The 15,000-nt window shown below is 43.1% G+C and overlaps 1 protein-coding gene across 6 annotated transcripts in view; it reads right to left on the minus strand.

Annotated features, from left to right (window-relative positions):
* The window catches only part of DCLK2 (doublecortin like kinase 2), a 149,062-nt gene that overhangs the window by 12,652 nt on the left and 121,410 nt on the right, over positions 1–15,000 (minus strand). For all 6 annotated transcript variants that reach the window (XR_014311005.1, XM_082728134.1, XM_082728133.1 and 3 more), the window contains 5 exons: positions 13,347–13,466; positions 12,964–13,110; positions 6,319–6,452; positions 5,835–5,912; positions 316–412 (listed from right to left, as the gene is read on the minus strand). Coding sequence is in view for 5 of the 6 variants with exons in the window: in XM_082728134.1 (XP_082584260.1) it covers positions 316–412; positions 5,835–5,912; positions 6,319–6,452; positions 12,964–13,110; positions 13,347–13,466 (576 nt within the window). In the remaining variant the exon portion in view is untranslated. The remainder of the gene's footprint in view (positions 1–315; positions 413–5,834; positions 5,913–6,318; positions 6,453–12,963; positions 13,111–13,346; positions 13,467–15,000) is intronic.

The following is a 15,000-nucleotide window of genomic DNA, read 5'->3' on the forward strand; positions in this document are numbered from 1 at the left end:
GTGGGGGCGGGACGGGCGTAACCGGGGGATGGACACTGGGGAGGCACATGATATAATGAACACTGGGTGTTATGTAAGACTGATGAATCACAGACCTGTACCCCCGAAACAAATTAATACATTATATGTTAATTTTTTAAAAATCTTTTAAAAAGTTTCAGAGACTATACTGTGAAATGAACTTAAAGAAGAAACACACACAATAAAATTTAAGACAAAACCTGGAGCTCACTCCCAGGAGCTGCAAAAGCCCCACACAACAGAGGAGGGCCGGTCGACAGAAAGCAACCCACAGCAACAAACCCATATGGGTACCTTTGCTGAGTCTGTGATGTTATCCCAGTAGGGGGCTGGAAACTCCAGCTTCCCAGCCAAGATCTGGTCGAAAAGATCCTCCTGAAGATTGTTCTCACTAAGTCAGTGACAAAGAATGGGAGAGAAACCAAAGTCGTCGTCATACACTTTTTCCACAAAATGGTCACAAGAAGAGTGGGGAGAGGAGTCCAATCTCTCAACTTCACTTGTTGTGACCCATTTTTTCCTTTCAGACAATGTGCTAAAGAACGTTTCCATAGGCCTAGGTATCAGGGAGAGAGAGTACCCAAGACCCAAGGAGTCTGTTTAGTGCGTACAGTTTCAGCTTGGGAAGACAAAGTAATTTTGGAGACGAACAGTGGTGATGGTTCCACAATACTGTGAATGTGCCTATGCCACTAAAGCTGTACATTTAAAAATGGTTAAAATGGCAAATTTTAGATTGTATATATTGTGCCAAATAAAGGAAGGACTCAAGAAACAATGGAATCCACAAATAATCTCAATTCTTATTTCAGAAAAAAAAAAAAAAAAACCCAAACACCTCAGCATCTGCCCTCATTTAATCTCTCGAGGCAATCAGAGTGGAAAAGTAGCAAATCCGAGTCAGATCTTGCCCTTCCCATGTGCTTTTCCAATAAAACAGCGAAGATCAGTGCAACAGCTGAGAGATGAAAAAGGTATGAGGAGTCCAGAATCTGAATACAATATTCACGACATAATGAGCTCCCCACCGGAACTCGACTTTCACTGAAGCTCCACCTGAAAAAAAAGAGCCCATCCAAGAACGGCAACTGGGGCTGCCACAGGCTGAGGCGGCCGGACCTTGCAGATACCTCCCGGCGGGCATCAGTCCTCACAGGGGCTCTTGCACACACAGCGGTGCCTAATGAATGAATGAGGACCTGGCCTGCGACGGAAGAAGCGCGGATATGTGCAAACACTACTGGGAACACTTTGGGAAGCTGGATATCCCCAAACTCACAGAAAACAGAGCTCCAGAGCCACCTCCCGGCCCCCCGGCCCCTCCCCCATGGATTCATCAGGTGCCTCGAGAAAACAAAGTCATTAGCTTTTTAGGCCATTACCAAGCCTTACTGGAAAACTCAGGCTGGGCTATTAGAGTCCAAATCCAGGATTGGACGCTCAGTTTCAGCTGGAAAGTGTGCAACCTCTCTCTTTGGAGCAGCCAACAGGGCCCCTGAGGCGTGTTGCTCAGCGTACTCACACAGGACCCTCCCCAGTCTCCACCACATAAGCCCAGTCATGCTAATTGCCCTCTCGGAGTAAGTGACTGTGGTGTCTGTAGAAGTTAAGCGTGCAGGGCAGTGCCTAGCGACAAATTCTGGAGCTGCCTGATGATGGGATGATTCCCACTCCTGTTCAGTGAACAAGGGTATACGCAAACCTCATTTGATCTGGGCTTCACTTTACTGCCCTTTGCAGATCGTCTCTGTTTTACACAATGAGGGTTTATGGCAGCCCTGCGTTGAGTGCGTCCATCCGTACCACTTTCTAATGGCGTTTGCTCACTTTGTGTCTCTATGTCACATTTTGGTAACTCTCGCAATATTTCACACTGTTTCATTATTATTGTTAGTTAAGTGATCTGTGCTCATCGACTACAACCTGCTAAAGCTCAGATGATGGTTAGCGTTTTTTAGCAATAAATTATTTTTATTTTAATATTATTATTGTTGTTGTTGTTATTTTAAAGTAGGCTCTATGCCCAGCCTGGGGCTTGAACTCATGACCCCTGAGATCAAGAGTCGTAATCTCTACCATCTGAGCCAGCCAGCCAGCCAGCCAGGTACCCCTGTTTTTTTTTTTTAAACAAAGCATTTTTAAATTAAGGTATATGACTCGTTTTTTTAGACATAATGCTATTGCACACTATTTAATAGACTACAGTACAGTGTAAACATAACCTTTATATGCACTGGGAATCCAGAAAATTCATTGGACTCGCTTTACTGTGGTGTTTGTTTTATTGCGGTGTCCTGGGACGGCTCTCGAAACATCTCCACGCATGCCTGCAGAGTCGGTGAGCTTTGTGAACATCTGTGACCTCTCCCCAAGCCCAGCTGAACTGACCTCTGCCAGTCCATGAAGTCTGGGTCAAGAGGCACAATGAGGAGAAGTCAAGCCAGACAGCCCGGTGAGGCAAGAGATCCCCACTGCTGTCCCGGGAGGTGCTTGTCTATGACGGCACCACAGACTATTTCTTTCTAAGTGTCTATGTGTTTTCTTTTTCACTGTTATTTCCTTAGTGACTGAACTCAGCTCGAGTCTCCTTCCAGATGAGTGAAGGAGGCACAGAACACAATGAGGTTTTACAGACATCTTTAGGAGACTGGAGGACCCCAGGAGACAATGTTAGAAAAAGATGTTAAAAATCACCCATCTCCAGAACTGTTCCTTTTAGCCGTCCCTAGTACTCATCTCCCTTTTATTTTCTGGAATACCAAACAGCTTATGTTTTATTAATATAGATGTCTTTTATTTTGTTAGTATACAGCTAAAAAGTTGGAAAGGTACCTGCAGCAAGTCACCTAGGTGCTTGGCAAAATAGTCTGAGTCAACAAACACAAGCCTACAGGGTCTTGACAATTAGAAGGCACCTTTTAGGATCCACAGTGAGAAATGCAAGTGCTTTGAGAACTTCAGGCCACCCCTCACTAGAAGAACAGAAAGCTAATTTATCCTTCGAAATAGTCACATAGTAAAAGTCACTCCGATGAAATCTACACTGCACTTATTAACACATTTATACTCCACAGTCTGGCTGAGATGCTTTCAGGGCACTTTTAAATCCTAAAACAATAGAGCCCATGGACCAAGGTGCAGCATGTTTAAAATGTACAGTAAGAAAAACCTTGAAAACAATAAGTCTGAGCACACTCTCTCTTTTCAATGGCAAATTGTTAAAGGTCCTATGATGTTACTTGAAATGTTATAAACTATCTCACAAAGGATGTTCATACAATTCACTTATTGGGGAATGAGTGTATATTTCAGAAAAAACAATATTATCAGTACAGTTATGCAAATATCACTTTATGTCAGGGGCCCCAAGAACAGACTTTCTTGGGCTGCAGCTAACCTCATGGTTGCAGGACCAGCTTCTGAATATAAGTCAGCAGCTTTTGTAGCCAGCTTGACTGCTTTGATTAGCTAGACTTACCTCCAGTTCCCACAAAAAAGCTGCTGTCCACTGAGCAACCAGTCACAAGTGACACATACTGTTCAATCTCAGTGTCGCTTTTGTTAAAAAGTAAAAAGCAAAATCAAATAAAAAAAACTTGTAGACTGCCCTGGTGCGTGGAAACACTAGAGGGAGTTGTGAGCACACATTCCTCTAAACTGATCCCTGATAACCTTTTCCCAGCTGACGCCAAGGTGGGTTAACCTAGGAAGGCACCCCTGCTATAATTGGCCCCATGATAATGTGCCATCAAAACACACTGCCCCCTGGACTTGACTAGTTCCTCAAACAGGTCAGGGCCCAAACCAGCCAGAATCTAATGGAACTGTAAATGTAAAATAGCCACAAATCATTCCACTCCATGAACAGACCTGGTTAAATCTTCTCTCACATTTACTCTAGACTCAGGAGTGTAACTTCATTTGGTCCATGGGACATCAATCAGCAAAGTGAGTCAAGGGGCACCTGGGTGGTTCAGTGGGTTAAGCCTCTGCTTTGGGCTCAGACTGTGATCTCAGGGTCCTGGGATTGAGCCCTGAATCAGGCTCTCTGCTCAGCAGGGAGCCTGCTGCCCCCTCTCCCCACTCCGCCTGTTTCTCTGCCTACTTGTGATCTCTCTTTGCCAAGTAAATAAAAATCTCTAAAAAAAAAAAAAAGTGAATCAAGCAGAGACTTGGAAAATGGTTGGGCAAATGAACTTGCCTTCTCTTTGGCTGCTTTTGGGAATCCTATAAAGCCACCATCATGTGAAACCAAGGCTAAGCCACTGAACGCTGAAGGACACTTGACAGAATCTTATCTATGGCTCCTGCTGACACTGAGCCAACTACCAGGCACATGAATGCTGCCGCATGGAGCCTCCACGTCCCAGCTGGCCAGCCCAGACAGGAAGAATGGCCCAGTCAGTCCACAGAACTGACAGCTCTAACTTTTAGAGTGGTTTGTTAGTTAGCAAAAGCTGACTGCTAAGGTCTTCCCACCTGCAGACACCCAACCCTAGCCACAAGGATAAGGTCCCACTCAAATCTCTCTTTCATTTAACCTTCCCAGCCTCAAAGGAGCAGGTCTTCATGTGTTTCGTGTATTCTTCTTGATCAATATTCTGGTGATGGGCATCTTTACACCATAAGGCTCTCAGAAGTAGAGACTGACATCTCTGTGTCCTCACTGTTGTGTCTACTGTAATGTCAGCGAAAAAGAAAACCGCTCAATTCATTTGAAAACTGACCATTTAAAAAGGATACACCTTCCAACTTCCCTGTGTGTTTCAAAGCTTTATAATAAAATGTTGGGGAGAGGCAGTGAATTCAACCTGCTGAACTTACTGACCTAACACCACACCATAACTATGACATCAGAGAATGTGCATCGTTTGCCACATGATTCCCGACACTTAGAACAGTGTCTGGCACACAGCGGCTACTCAACAGTAGTTGTAAAATGAACAAAATGGAGGATGAAAATGAAGAGAAAGAGAGCTCAAGAAAACTCAGAAGAAAATTATACTTGCATCATGAGTTGAACTTCTGCTTCCAAAGCATTCATTTGCTCCAAAGAAGAAGATGGAACAGACCAAAAGAGGCGCTGTGGTCAAAGCCCTGCACTCCCTTCGTGTACACCCTGCTGGGGAACTGAGTGTGTCCTGGGCCCTCTGTTCCACACTCTGACCCCTCTGTGTGGCCATCTCTGCCCTGCCACCTGGTGAGATATGTGGTTACCAAGAGTAGGTCTGTTGGTTCCAAGGCCTATTTATGCTGAAAGCGTTTGTAATTCTACTTCATTAAATATTATGTAAACCGTGAGATTAATTTTAAAAGAAAGAATTCACTGTTTCTATGAGTCTATGAGAACTAAGTTGACCATTTGGGAAAGTGAGTTGTTAAAAAAAAAAAAAAAAAAAAGACCTGCTGTCAAATGAAGTAGGAGAAATGACTATTAAGACCTGGAAAAAGTTCTGTTTACCTAGAAGGATCAGATTGCTTCACTAGCATCTTTAAATCTTACTGCCCTTGAAAAAGACTGAGAATGGAAATTGTAGACATTGGACGATGGGTGTGTTTTACAGAAGAATGCCCATAAGAAACTCAAAGGGCCATACACCATGCAAAGGCCTTGGCCTCACATCAAAAGTGTGGTCAAGGAATATCCAGTAATAGGTTGTAAATTAAGATAAAAAGTGAAAGGTATGTTTATGTAATTTTTAACTGACATTTTTATTGACCACTTTCTGATCCTGATTGCCAGGATGAGGCTGCCTGCTGATCAAAGGGAGAGAGTTTACAATTCAAATATTATTACTCAAAGAGCCACTGACCTCCGGAATGGTGGGAACCCACAGAGAAGTATGTATGTAATCACGCCTGCTGCCCAAATGTCCACCTTCAGGCCATAGCTGGGAAAACAAAGTGGGTGGAGGAGAAGAAATAAAGACATTACTCCCGAGGACCCTCCACATTACTGGAGTACTTGCTTCTTTGTTAGGAAAAAGGAATCTCTCAGTGTCAAAGCACTCATTTCACGTAGAGGAATTAACTGCCCTTTGGACAGAGGCATCTACTCTTCTCCCAACCTAACTGCAATCTTGGGGACTACTGGCCTCGGGACAAAAGTCCAAGCCTCTGGCTCCTGGATACAGAAGCACAAACCTGAGTTCCCGAGATCACAGTCACGATGCAGGTAACAGCCTCTCCCACCCCCGACCTTCCCAGGAGGCCCATGAATACACAGCAGCTGGGGTGGCAGCACATACCTTCTTCCACCAAAGTGAAAGTACCAACCAAAGCTACCAGGAGTCTTACCCAGTTTCAGCAATTATTTCTGGAGCCACATAAGTCGGTGTGCCACAGACTGTATATAAAGGACCTTCTACCACAGTGGCCAGCCCAAAATCTCCCAGTTTCAAGGACTTGGTTCCGTCGGGATATTCACACACCTGGAACAGAAACCAGCCAACAGTCAGTAGCTCCTTTTCTCAGCGATTCTGAAAGGGCCTTTGGAATTAGGTAGAAACAACACAGATACATGTATTTATCAACTTAAAAAAAAAATCCCTGAGATAATAACACCATGATTTATTTTTGATGCTTTAAACTCTGAATTTTTTCTTTAGAAATTTTGCACGATTGTGTGAAATCAGAAAGACAGTACCTTCCATCTTCACTAAAGCTCCTTACCTAGGAGTATAATAAGTATAATAAGTATGTGTGCCTGCGGACACAACAGCTGGGGTGCAGGCAGCTGCTTACCCAACATGGCCAGAGAGGCCTCTAAGCTCAGAAACGGGAACTGACCTTTGTTACATGTTTGCTGTGTGTGAGGTACTTGAGAGTCTCGGAAATGCTGTTTACCGTGCCCACTAAAACACTTCCATGTTTAGCTTAGAACATGAAATCTGGACTTGTTTGGGGGACAGTCAATGGCAAACATAAATATTTCATAGGGAAAAATTTTATAAGTTTAGAAAGAAAATAAACTTTGGGAACAGACGGCCTGAACTTAAATCACCAACCACCCCACCTGTTTCCTGGTTGCGTGACCTTCATGAGCCACTCCCTGAACATGTTACTTCACCTGGGAGAGATGAGAACAGCCCCTGACCCCTGGGGTTGGTGTGAGGAGACCAAGCTTGGATCAAGGTTCAGTGAATGAGCCCCTTCCTTCCTTTTCCCAGAAGGTCTGGCTGATAAGATCAAATAAATATCATATTGCAAACGGTTTAAAAATGCTGGTAAAGGGGTGCCTGGGTGGCTCAGTGGGTTAAGCCTCTGCCTTCGGCTTGGGTCATGATCCCAGGATCCTGGGATCGAACCCCGCGTCGGGCTCTCTGCTCAGCAGGGAGCCTGCCTCCTCCTCCTCCTCCTCTCTCTCTCTGCCTGCCTCTCTGCCTACTTGCGGTCTGTCTGTCAAATAAATAAAAATCTTAAAAAAAAATGCTGGTAAAGATGTGAACGCTCTTTGTTTACATGGGAAGCAATATTTCTAGAAAACATTTAAGCAACATGTAAATTTCTTAAAAATTATTTCTAACCCTTGCTTTTAAGACCGAACCCAAAGGTTACACACAATGCCACCAATCTAGAATTTATCTATGTTTTCAAAAACTGGAAAGAACATGAACAATGAACAAGACAAGGACTTCATAAATTATGGTACATTCCTATAATAAAATACTATACACTCACTAGTAAGCACATTTCAACGAAGTACTAATCCTATGGAAAATATTCACTATATTACAGAAGAAAAGAATATTCAAAATTATATATTCAGTATAATACACCAAAATAGTCAATTTATTTCTGGGTGGTAGCACTGCAGTTTCCTTCAGCTTTCTTCTTTACAGACTTTTCACTAGTTTCCAAAACCCTTACAATGCACATGTATTGGTTCTATAATCAGAAAAAATTAATTTTATTTATAAGCAAACTTTCCTTATGGGATCAAAATCTGAAAGCTACATGCTAAATAGATGGTTTTTAGATTTAACTGCATGAACTTTAACATCCTTGTCTACTCATCTTGAGATGAATTATCTTGAGAATGGTGAATTTCAGAGAATAACTACAGAGATCTAATCTGTACTAATGTAATGTCATTCTCTACTTTTATATTTTTGTTCTATTTAGTTTGCTTTTCCTCATATTTTACGATGAATTGAACCAGATCCTCACTCAAATCATTTCTTACTAAAAGATGAACAATTTAGAAAATTATGTTTTTTCAAGATAAGCATGTTAATAACATTTTCCATGAGTCTGATACTTAATGAGGGGGAGTGATTTACAGAGACATCATGAAAAAGCATCAAAATCAGGGCTCCCCCATGTCACCAATACCCAAACTGTAGAGGCATTTAAGAAGTGTGACACTGACATTCCTTACCTGGGATGTCCTCATCAGCTTAAGAAGAATGTGTTTCACCTTAGCGTTTTAGTAAGTGCTTTCACAATTATGTACTAAGTATACATCCCCAGCACACGTCTTTATGACTTTCAAGTTTCAGGGGAGTAATGGTGAGGCTGTTGAGTCCCTCAGAGATATTTATCATTCTGAGTCCGCCACAACTCAGCAGAGGCATATTCTAAGCTACTAATGATTTAGCCTAAAGCAAGAGAAACCAGGTTCTCAGTCATGCCAGGGTCTTAGGACGACTTTCCATCCATTATGTTTAATGTAAACATTAACGAGAACAATCCGATATAGAGAATTACAGTTAGAATTTATGATGCATTTACTGAAACCCAGACTTCAGAAATTCCCCCAAGTAACTGCAGTGATAAGAACATTCTAAGCAACATTATAATTTTCAATGCCTGTATCATGGAAGCAAAAAAAAAAAAAAAAAAGTTTCATTAATGTCATTGTGATTTTGTTTTTACAAGTTTAAAATACACTCATTAGGTACATTTTTTTGAAAAATAGTGTTTACTTTAGACACGTAATTTACAGACGCCTAGGGGTATTTGAGGGTTGTTGTCAGACACTCAGAAGTCCCCAAAGCCCCATTTCTCATATTGCCTATAAGGAATTCAGAGTCAGACGCAGGACCATAAATAGAAAGGTACTGGGCAGTTCATAATCACTGAATTATGTCTGGGCAAGTGGCACTCCTTGGCTAAACATCAAAAGAGAAGTGTCATAAGGAGCAGACAAGCCCGAAATAATACTTCATCTGATTCATCACTTCCCAACACGAGACCCAGAGGCAAATATGTGAAAGATAATATGAGTTTATTTCAGAATCTTAGCTGGAGATGCTCTTCAAAGCAGGAATATTTATCAATCTGTACATATAGATGCACATTCGTGACACCGCTTTAAAAGACCGGCACTGACATACACACATATGGCATTGCTTTAAGAGACCGATTTGAAGAAAGAGCCGAACGAGTGCGTACAGGGGCTCCAAAGGCCTTCTGTTCTGGCAGAGTGCTCCTTTCTCTCCCCAGCCACTGACATCTCCCAGAACCAGAGAGATTCCAATGCTTTTCCCACACATGATCTCACTGGACCAGAGTCCAGACAGAGTCACCCCCCTGGATGAACAGGAAAATAACTCTTGCCTCTGTTTTACAGATGGGGAAACTGAGGCACAGAGAACTCAAGTTACAAGCAGCTATCAAGTGGGGGTTCCAACCAGTACCTTTGCCCCCTCATGGCGCCATCCTGCACCAGCTCTAGGTCTAAACGCAAGACAGTGGGCCTGGAAGAAGCCTGCCGGCAGCCTGCACCCACACACAGATGCTGAGAGAGTCTTGACCATCATGACCGGGACACCAGCCCTGCGGTGCTCAAATGCCCCACCACACACGGAAGAGATGCTCTGTCAGAGGCTGCGTTCAGAATGCAAAAGCTGAAGATGTGAGGAATGCAGATCCCACATACAAAGCGAACGCTACGTGTTCTCTAAATAAAACGTCAACATAATGATTTAGAAGGGCTTCAAATATGAGAAACCAACCGTCTTCTCTCCCCGGTCTCCAGAACTCCTGGAAAAGCAGAATTTATCACTGGTCTCCCATAGTTAAGTCTGACAGGGCACCACCGGGCTGTAACTCACGGCATTAATGGCCACTCCCGTGCTCCCTGACACGGCGACCCATACGTCTCTACTGGCAGGGTTTTAAATTATGACGCTGCTCCCGGAGAAGGGGATGCAAATCAGATGTGTGAACGCTTTGGTGCTTAACAACGGAATTTGCTTTTAGGGTAGGAAGAGGCTGACAGTCACTCTGTGTATTTACTTTCAGTGCCTCAATGGCACTTTCTCATCCTGAGGCAATAATGCCATCCCGCTGACTAACTGTAGAATCTGCAGAGTGATCTAATTAAGTTCTCAACAGCAGGCTTATATTTTACTTAGAGCTGTGCAGCTAAGGGCTTCCAAAGCCTGACCCTTTTCTATCACACTTTAGCCTTATCCAGACATCCATTTTATCATCTTCTTCCTTCTCTTCCCCTTTGGGTAGCAAAGTGGGGTCGCAGCAGGTCTTGAAGACAGGGTGAAGACTCGTCTGAGGCAAGTTAGACAGGATGAGGAAGTTGGTGCCAATTTTCTGGTTATATTCTAAGACAGGTCATGTTGGAGACCCTGGTCCCCATCATGTGGCACGAGAAAGGGAGGCAGGATCAGACTCTGAGATGTTCCGTACATTGTGAGTGGAAAACAGAAGAAAAGGGAAGTAAGAGTGGAATTGACGTTCTGGGAAACAGACCCTCCCTAGCTTACAGCCAGTTCGCCAAGGCCTCAGTCACCTTTCTCCCAGGCTTCAGCCATCAGAGCTGCAGTGTGAGCTGGCTGCACAGTAACCTATTGTCCTTAGGGACCCGTGGCTCTGTATTTCCAGAAAATGTCAGTAACCACAGCCACCAGGGTGAAGTGGGCCAGGGATAGCAGGGAGAAACAAAGGAGGCATCCTCATTAATACCAAGGCATTGACATCTGGCCACAGCCAGACAAAGCCTTGTTACCTTTGCTTGTGGAGCCCCTGGACAACCTCAGTTCCATGCAGGACAGACAGACACTATAAGGTCATAATGACCAAGAAGACGTTTTTTTGTTTTTAAGTTTTGTTTTTTTTTTTAAGATTTTATTTATTTATTTGGCAGATAGAGATCATAAGTAGGCAGAGAGTCAGGCAGAGAGAGAGGAAGGGAAGCAGGCTCCCCACTGAGCAGAGAGCCTGACGTGGGGCTCGATCCCAGGACCCTGGAATCACGACCGGAGCCGAAGGCAGAGGCTTTAACCCACTGAGCCACCCAGGTGCCCCGGGAAGACTGTTTTGAGGAGAGAACACCATATCCTCACTTCTATCCCAAGGCCCAGTCTATAATTCTGTCTCTGTTCCTCCTTAGAGTTCATAAAACCAAGTCTATAATACATCTTGTTTTACAGAGAAAGGACGTTTATTTTCCCAATAAGAGAACCTAGACATGAAACATAACTCTTCAACGCAGAAGACAATAAGAAAAAAACCAACCAACAAACAAACTCACATACTTTGAAGTGGATACTCAGACCATCAAATGGTATTACCAAAAGTAGAGAATGGATTAGCAGAAAGTCCCCAGGATGGCCTAAAAGCCTCAACATCAATGCATATTCCTTTCAACAATTACTTGTACAGTGCAAGTATGAGACAAGCTGCAAAGACTTGAGTCTGAGTGCCAGATGTTAGCTAGCTGAGTGACTACCAGTGCTCAGTCACCAACCATTTACTCTATGTCCAGTCTGTGCTTCCTTGGCACTGTTCAGGGCACTGGCGCCATGAAAATAATGGAGACAAAAACCTTGCCCCTAATAGCGCTTTATCTAGAGAAGGAGTCACTCAAGTACATGATAAACTCACCACACCAGGGCACATAGAACAGAAATGAAAGGGGGCCATGACCGACTCTGTCTGGGGAGTTAGGAGAGATATCAAAGAAGACATACCTTTTGCTCAGTGTCATATGAGAGGAACGTGTTTGCCATGTTACCAGGAGACGGGATATTGCAAATGTAGACCAGTATGGAAATAAACAGTGATATGTAATGGTGTTGATAAAGTTAAGTCTTAACTAATGACTGGGGATGGGAAAATCAGAGTTTGGATTATCCATGATGTCGAATACTCACAAAATCCCACCTCCTAAGCTGTAATGATGACAATACTCAGCCCTGAAAAGTGGAAATCGAGGAAAAAATGGTCCTGTGCGTTTGGGTGTTTGGGGGGGCGGGGAGGAGGGTTGTGTGTTGATCGAAGTTCCTAATCAGCGTCCCTAAAATTCCTCTACCGTGTGGACACAAAGGTTGGCCCAATGAGCAAGCTGTGTGTACGACAGCCGCCATGGAGGTTGAGTGCCATCTGGACAGATGGGTGGGGAAGAGTCAGGAACAGGAGAGGAGCCTGGAAATGTAAACCGGGACCAGACCATGCAGCCCTCTGAGTGCCACAGACTTTCTTCTGGAGAACAATGGGACACAGGAGAATTCTCAGCCAGAAAAATTAGCATCTGAGTCTCAATTTCTGTAGCTGTAAAGCTGAGAGAAACGGACCAGATTACTTCCAAAGTTCTGTCCTGAACATAAACGAACCATCACATTCTATTTCTGTCTCCTGTAAGCTCCTGATTTTATCTCTAGTTTATTCTTCAGAAGTTTTGCCTCATAAAATAATTTTCCTTCTTACTTTATTCAGCATAGTATCAATCAAAATGGAAACAGAAACATGTTTTCTAATGTCTGATAAACAATACATGCAGAAGTGCATATCAATTCAAGAAATCCATTAATAACTTATGGTCATTGTCTTGAGTCATGGTGAGTCTCTAAATTTAAAATCTCTCAGTCCTTTATTGCAGGATTGGTACAGATTCTGAAGTGATACTGTTTGCACATGATCATGTCATTTTAAGGGAACAGAGGCATGAACGGGAACAAAAAAAAAGCAAAGATGACATACCAAGAGGTTCTCTGGCTTGATGTCTCTGTGCACAATGCTCAGGCCATGAAGATACCTGAGGGCGTTGGCCAGGTTGTACACCATTGCACTGCCGTCTCTCTCAGTGTACTTGGTTGAAGAGGTAATTGCATCAAAGAGATCTCCACCCTGATGCACACAAAAAAGAACACAACAGAATGTCAACAGTGACAAGTCTATGAAGGTAACAAAGAAGGTTCATCACCCTAGAGTAGATGAAAAATGACACAAGTCCATAAACAATTATTATAAATAACAAAAGCCTCAAGGTAGGAAAATATGTTTCCAATTAGGGCTTTCAAGAATATGATAAGTCTTGGGATTTGGCACCAATGAAATCTCCTGAAATCTCTCCATCCTCTTACTTTGACCAGTTCCATCACTAGAAAGAGCTCAGTAGCTGTTTCCATCTCCTCAACCAGCATGATGATGTTCGGATGTTTCACCCTGCGCAGGATTGACACTTCATTCTCAATCAGGTGCTCCTGTCAAAGGAAGAGATTAGAGAGGTGGGTCAGGAACCACAGAACCCTCTGCTCTATCCCTATATTCTGGAAGATACACGACGGGAGACTGGACGCCGAAGGAAGCATCTCCCTTGGTGCAGAGACAAAACAAGTCCTGGCTGAGTCGGTTTCCATGGTGACAGGACAAGTCATAGTGACTGTGACACTAGCAAAAAGGAACAGATATCCTTGAAAGGGCTCAGCAGTGCTGCTCTGGTACACAGAACATACTGCCTTCTGGTCTCAGCATTGCCTCTGATGCTGTAAGAGGTCATGAGACTGAGAAAGCTTGGGCACAAGGTACTGTGCTTTGTGAGTCAGCTGAGACCACTTTTTTTTTTTTTTTTCTTAAAGAGAAGAAAAGTGATGCCTGGTTTCTCAGTGGGTTAAGCCTCTGCCTTTGGCTCAGGTCATGATCCCAGGGTCTTAGGATTGAGCTCTGCACTGGGCTCTCTGCTCGGCAGGGAGCATGTTTCCTCCTCCTCTCTCTGCTTTCCACTGCCTACTTGTGATCTCTGTCAAATAAATAAATAAAATCTTAGATTAAAAAAAAAAAAAAAGAGAGAGGGAGGGAGAGAGAGAGAGAATGTTAAGGAGGCTCCATACCCAGAACCAAGCCCCACACGGGGCTCAATCTTATGACCCTGAGATTACAACCTGAACTGAAATCAAGAGTTGGGTGTTTAATGGACTGAGCCACCCAGGCTCCCCACAACCACTTTTTGAGTATACACTCAAAATCAAGATCTATATAAGGAAACTATATAAGGAAATTTGCACATGTATGGAATACAACTTGAGCATTATTTTTTTTAACCCATTACTAATAATGAATTTGAATTTCATGCTGAATTTCTGAAAAAAAAAAGTTCTCCCTCTATGTCTGGGTATGGAATCATTCATCTCATATCTCAGAAATCAGGAAACATAGAGTACCACAGGGACCACTGTTTTTATTTTAACTCTAACCACTTCCTGGAAAATACTACCTGATTATCAATCCTGGTGAGTCATGCAGCTGGGATCCGCACTGTAGCAAAATGTTTACCCACAGTATTAAGGAGTTATTTTCAATACACCAAACATGAATCAGGAATAGCTACTGCTCTGTTTCTATGAGACATGAAAATATTTCAATAATATCACATGTGTTGATCCTTATTAGCTATAGCAATGAATTATTTTGAATTTAGGGTATGCTCTATTAAATTAACTAACTGCCCTCTGACACATTCTCAGTTTTCAAATATAACTTTTACATAAAACTTACCATATAAGAGATAGCATTTGCTACCTAACACACACATACATATACATCTGTGTGTCTGTCTGTGTGTGTGTGTGTCCCTTCCTCATAGTGTCGTCCCATTCGTCTTTGCTATCATGAATCCAGCACTCAATAGTGTTCCACTGCAACGGTAAGGTAATTATCTCCAGGTCAAGATGTCATGGAGGTTCTCCATGTATCTTCATGCACACATGTGGACATGCCTTTTTACTCTAAGCCACCTCA

This window comes from Mustela nivalis (assembly GCF_964662115.1).
Source record: "Mustela nivalis genome assembly, chromosome: 4".
NCBI lineage: Eukaryota > Metazoa > Chordata > Mammalia > Carnivora > Mustelidae > Mustela > Mustela nivalis.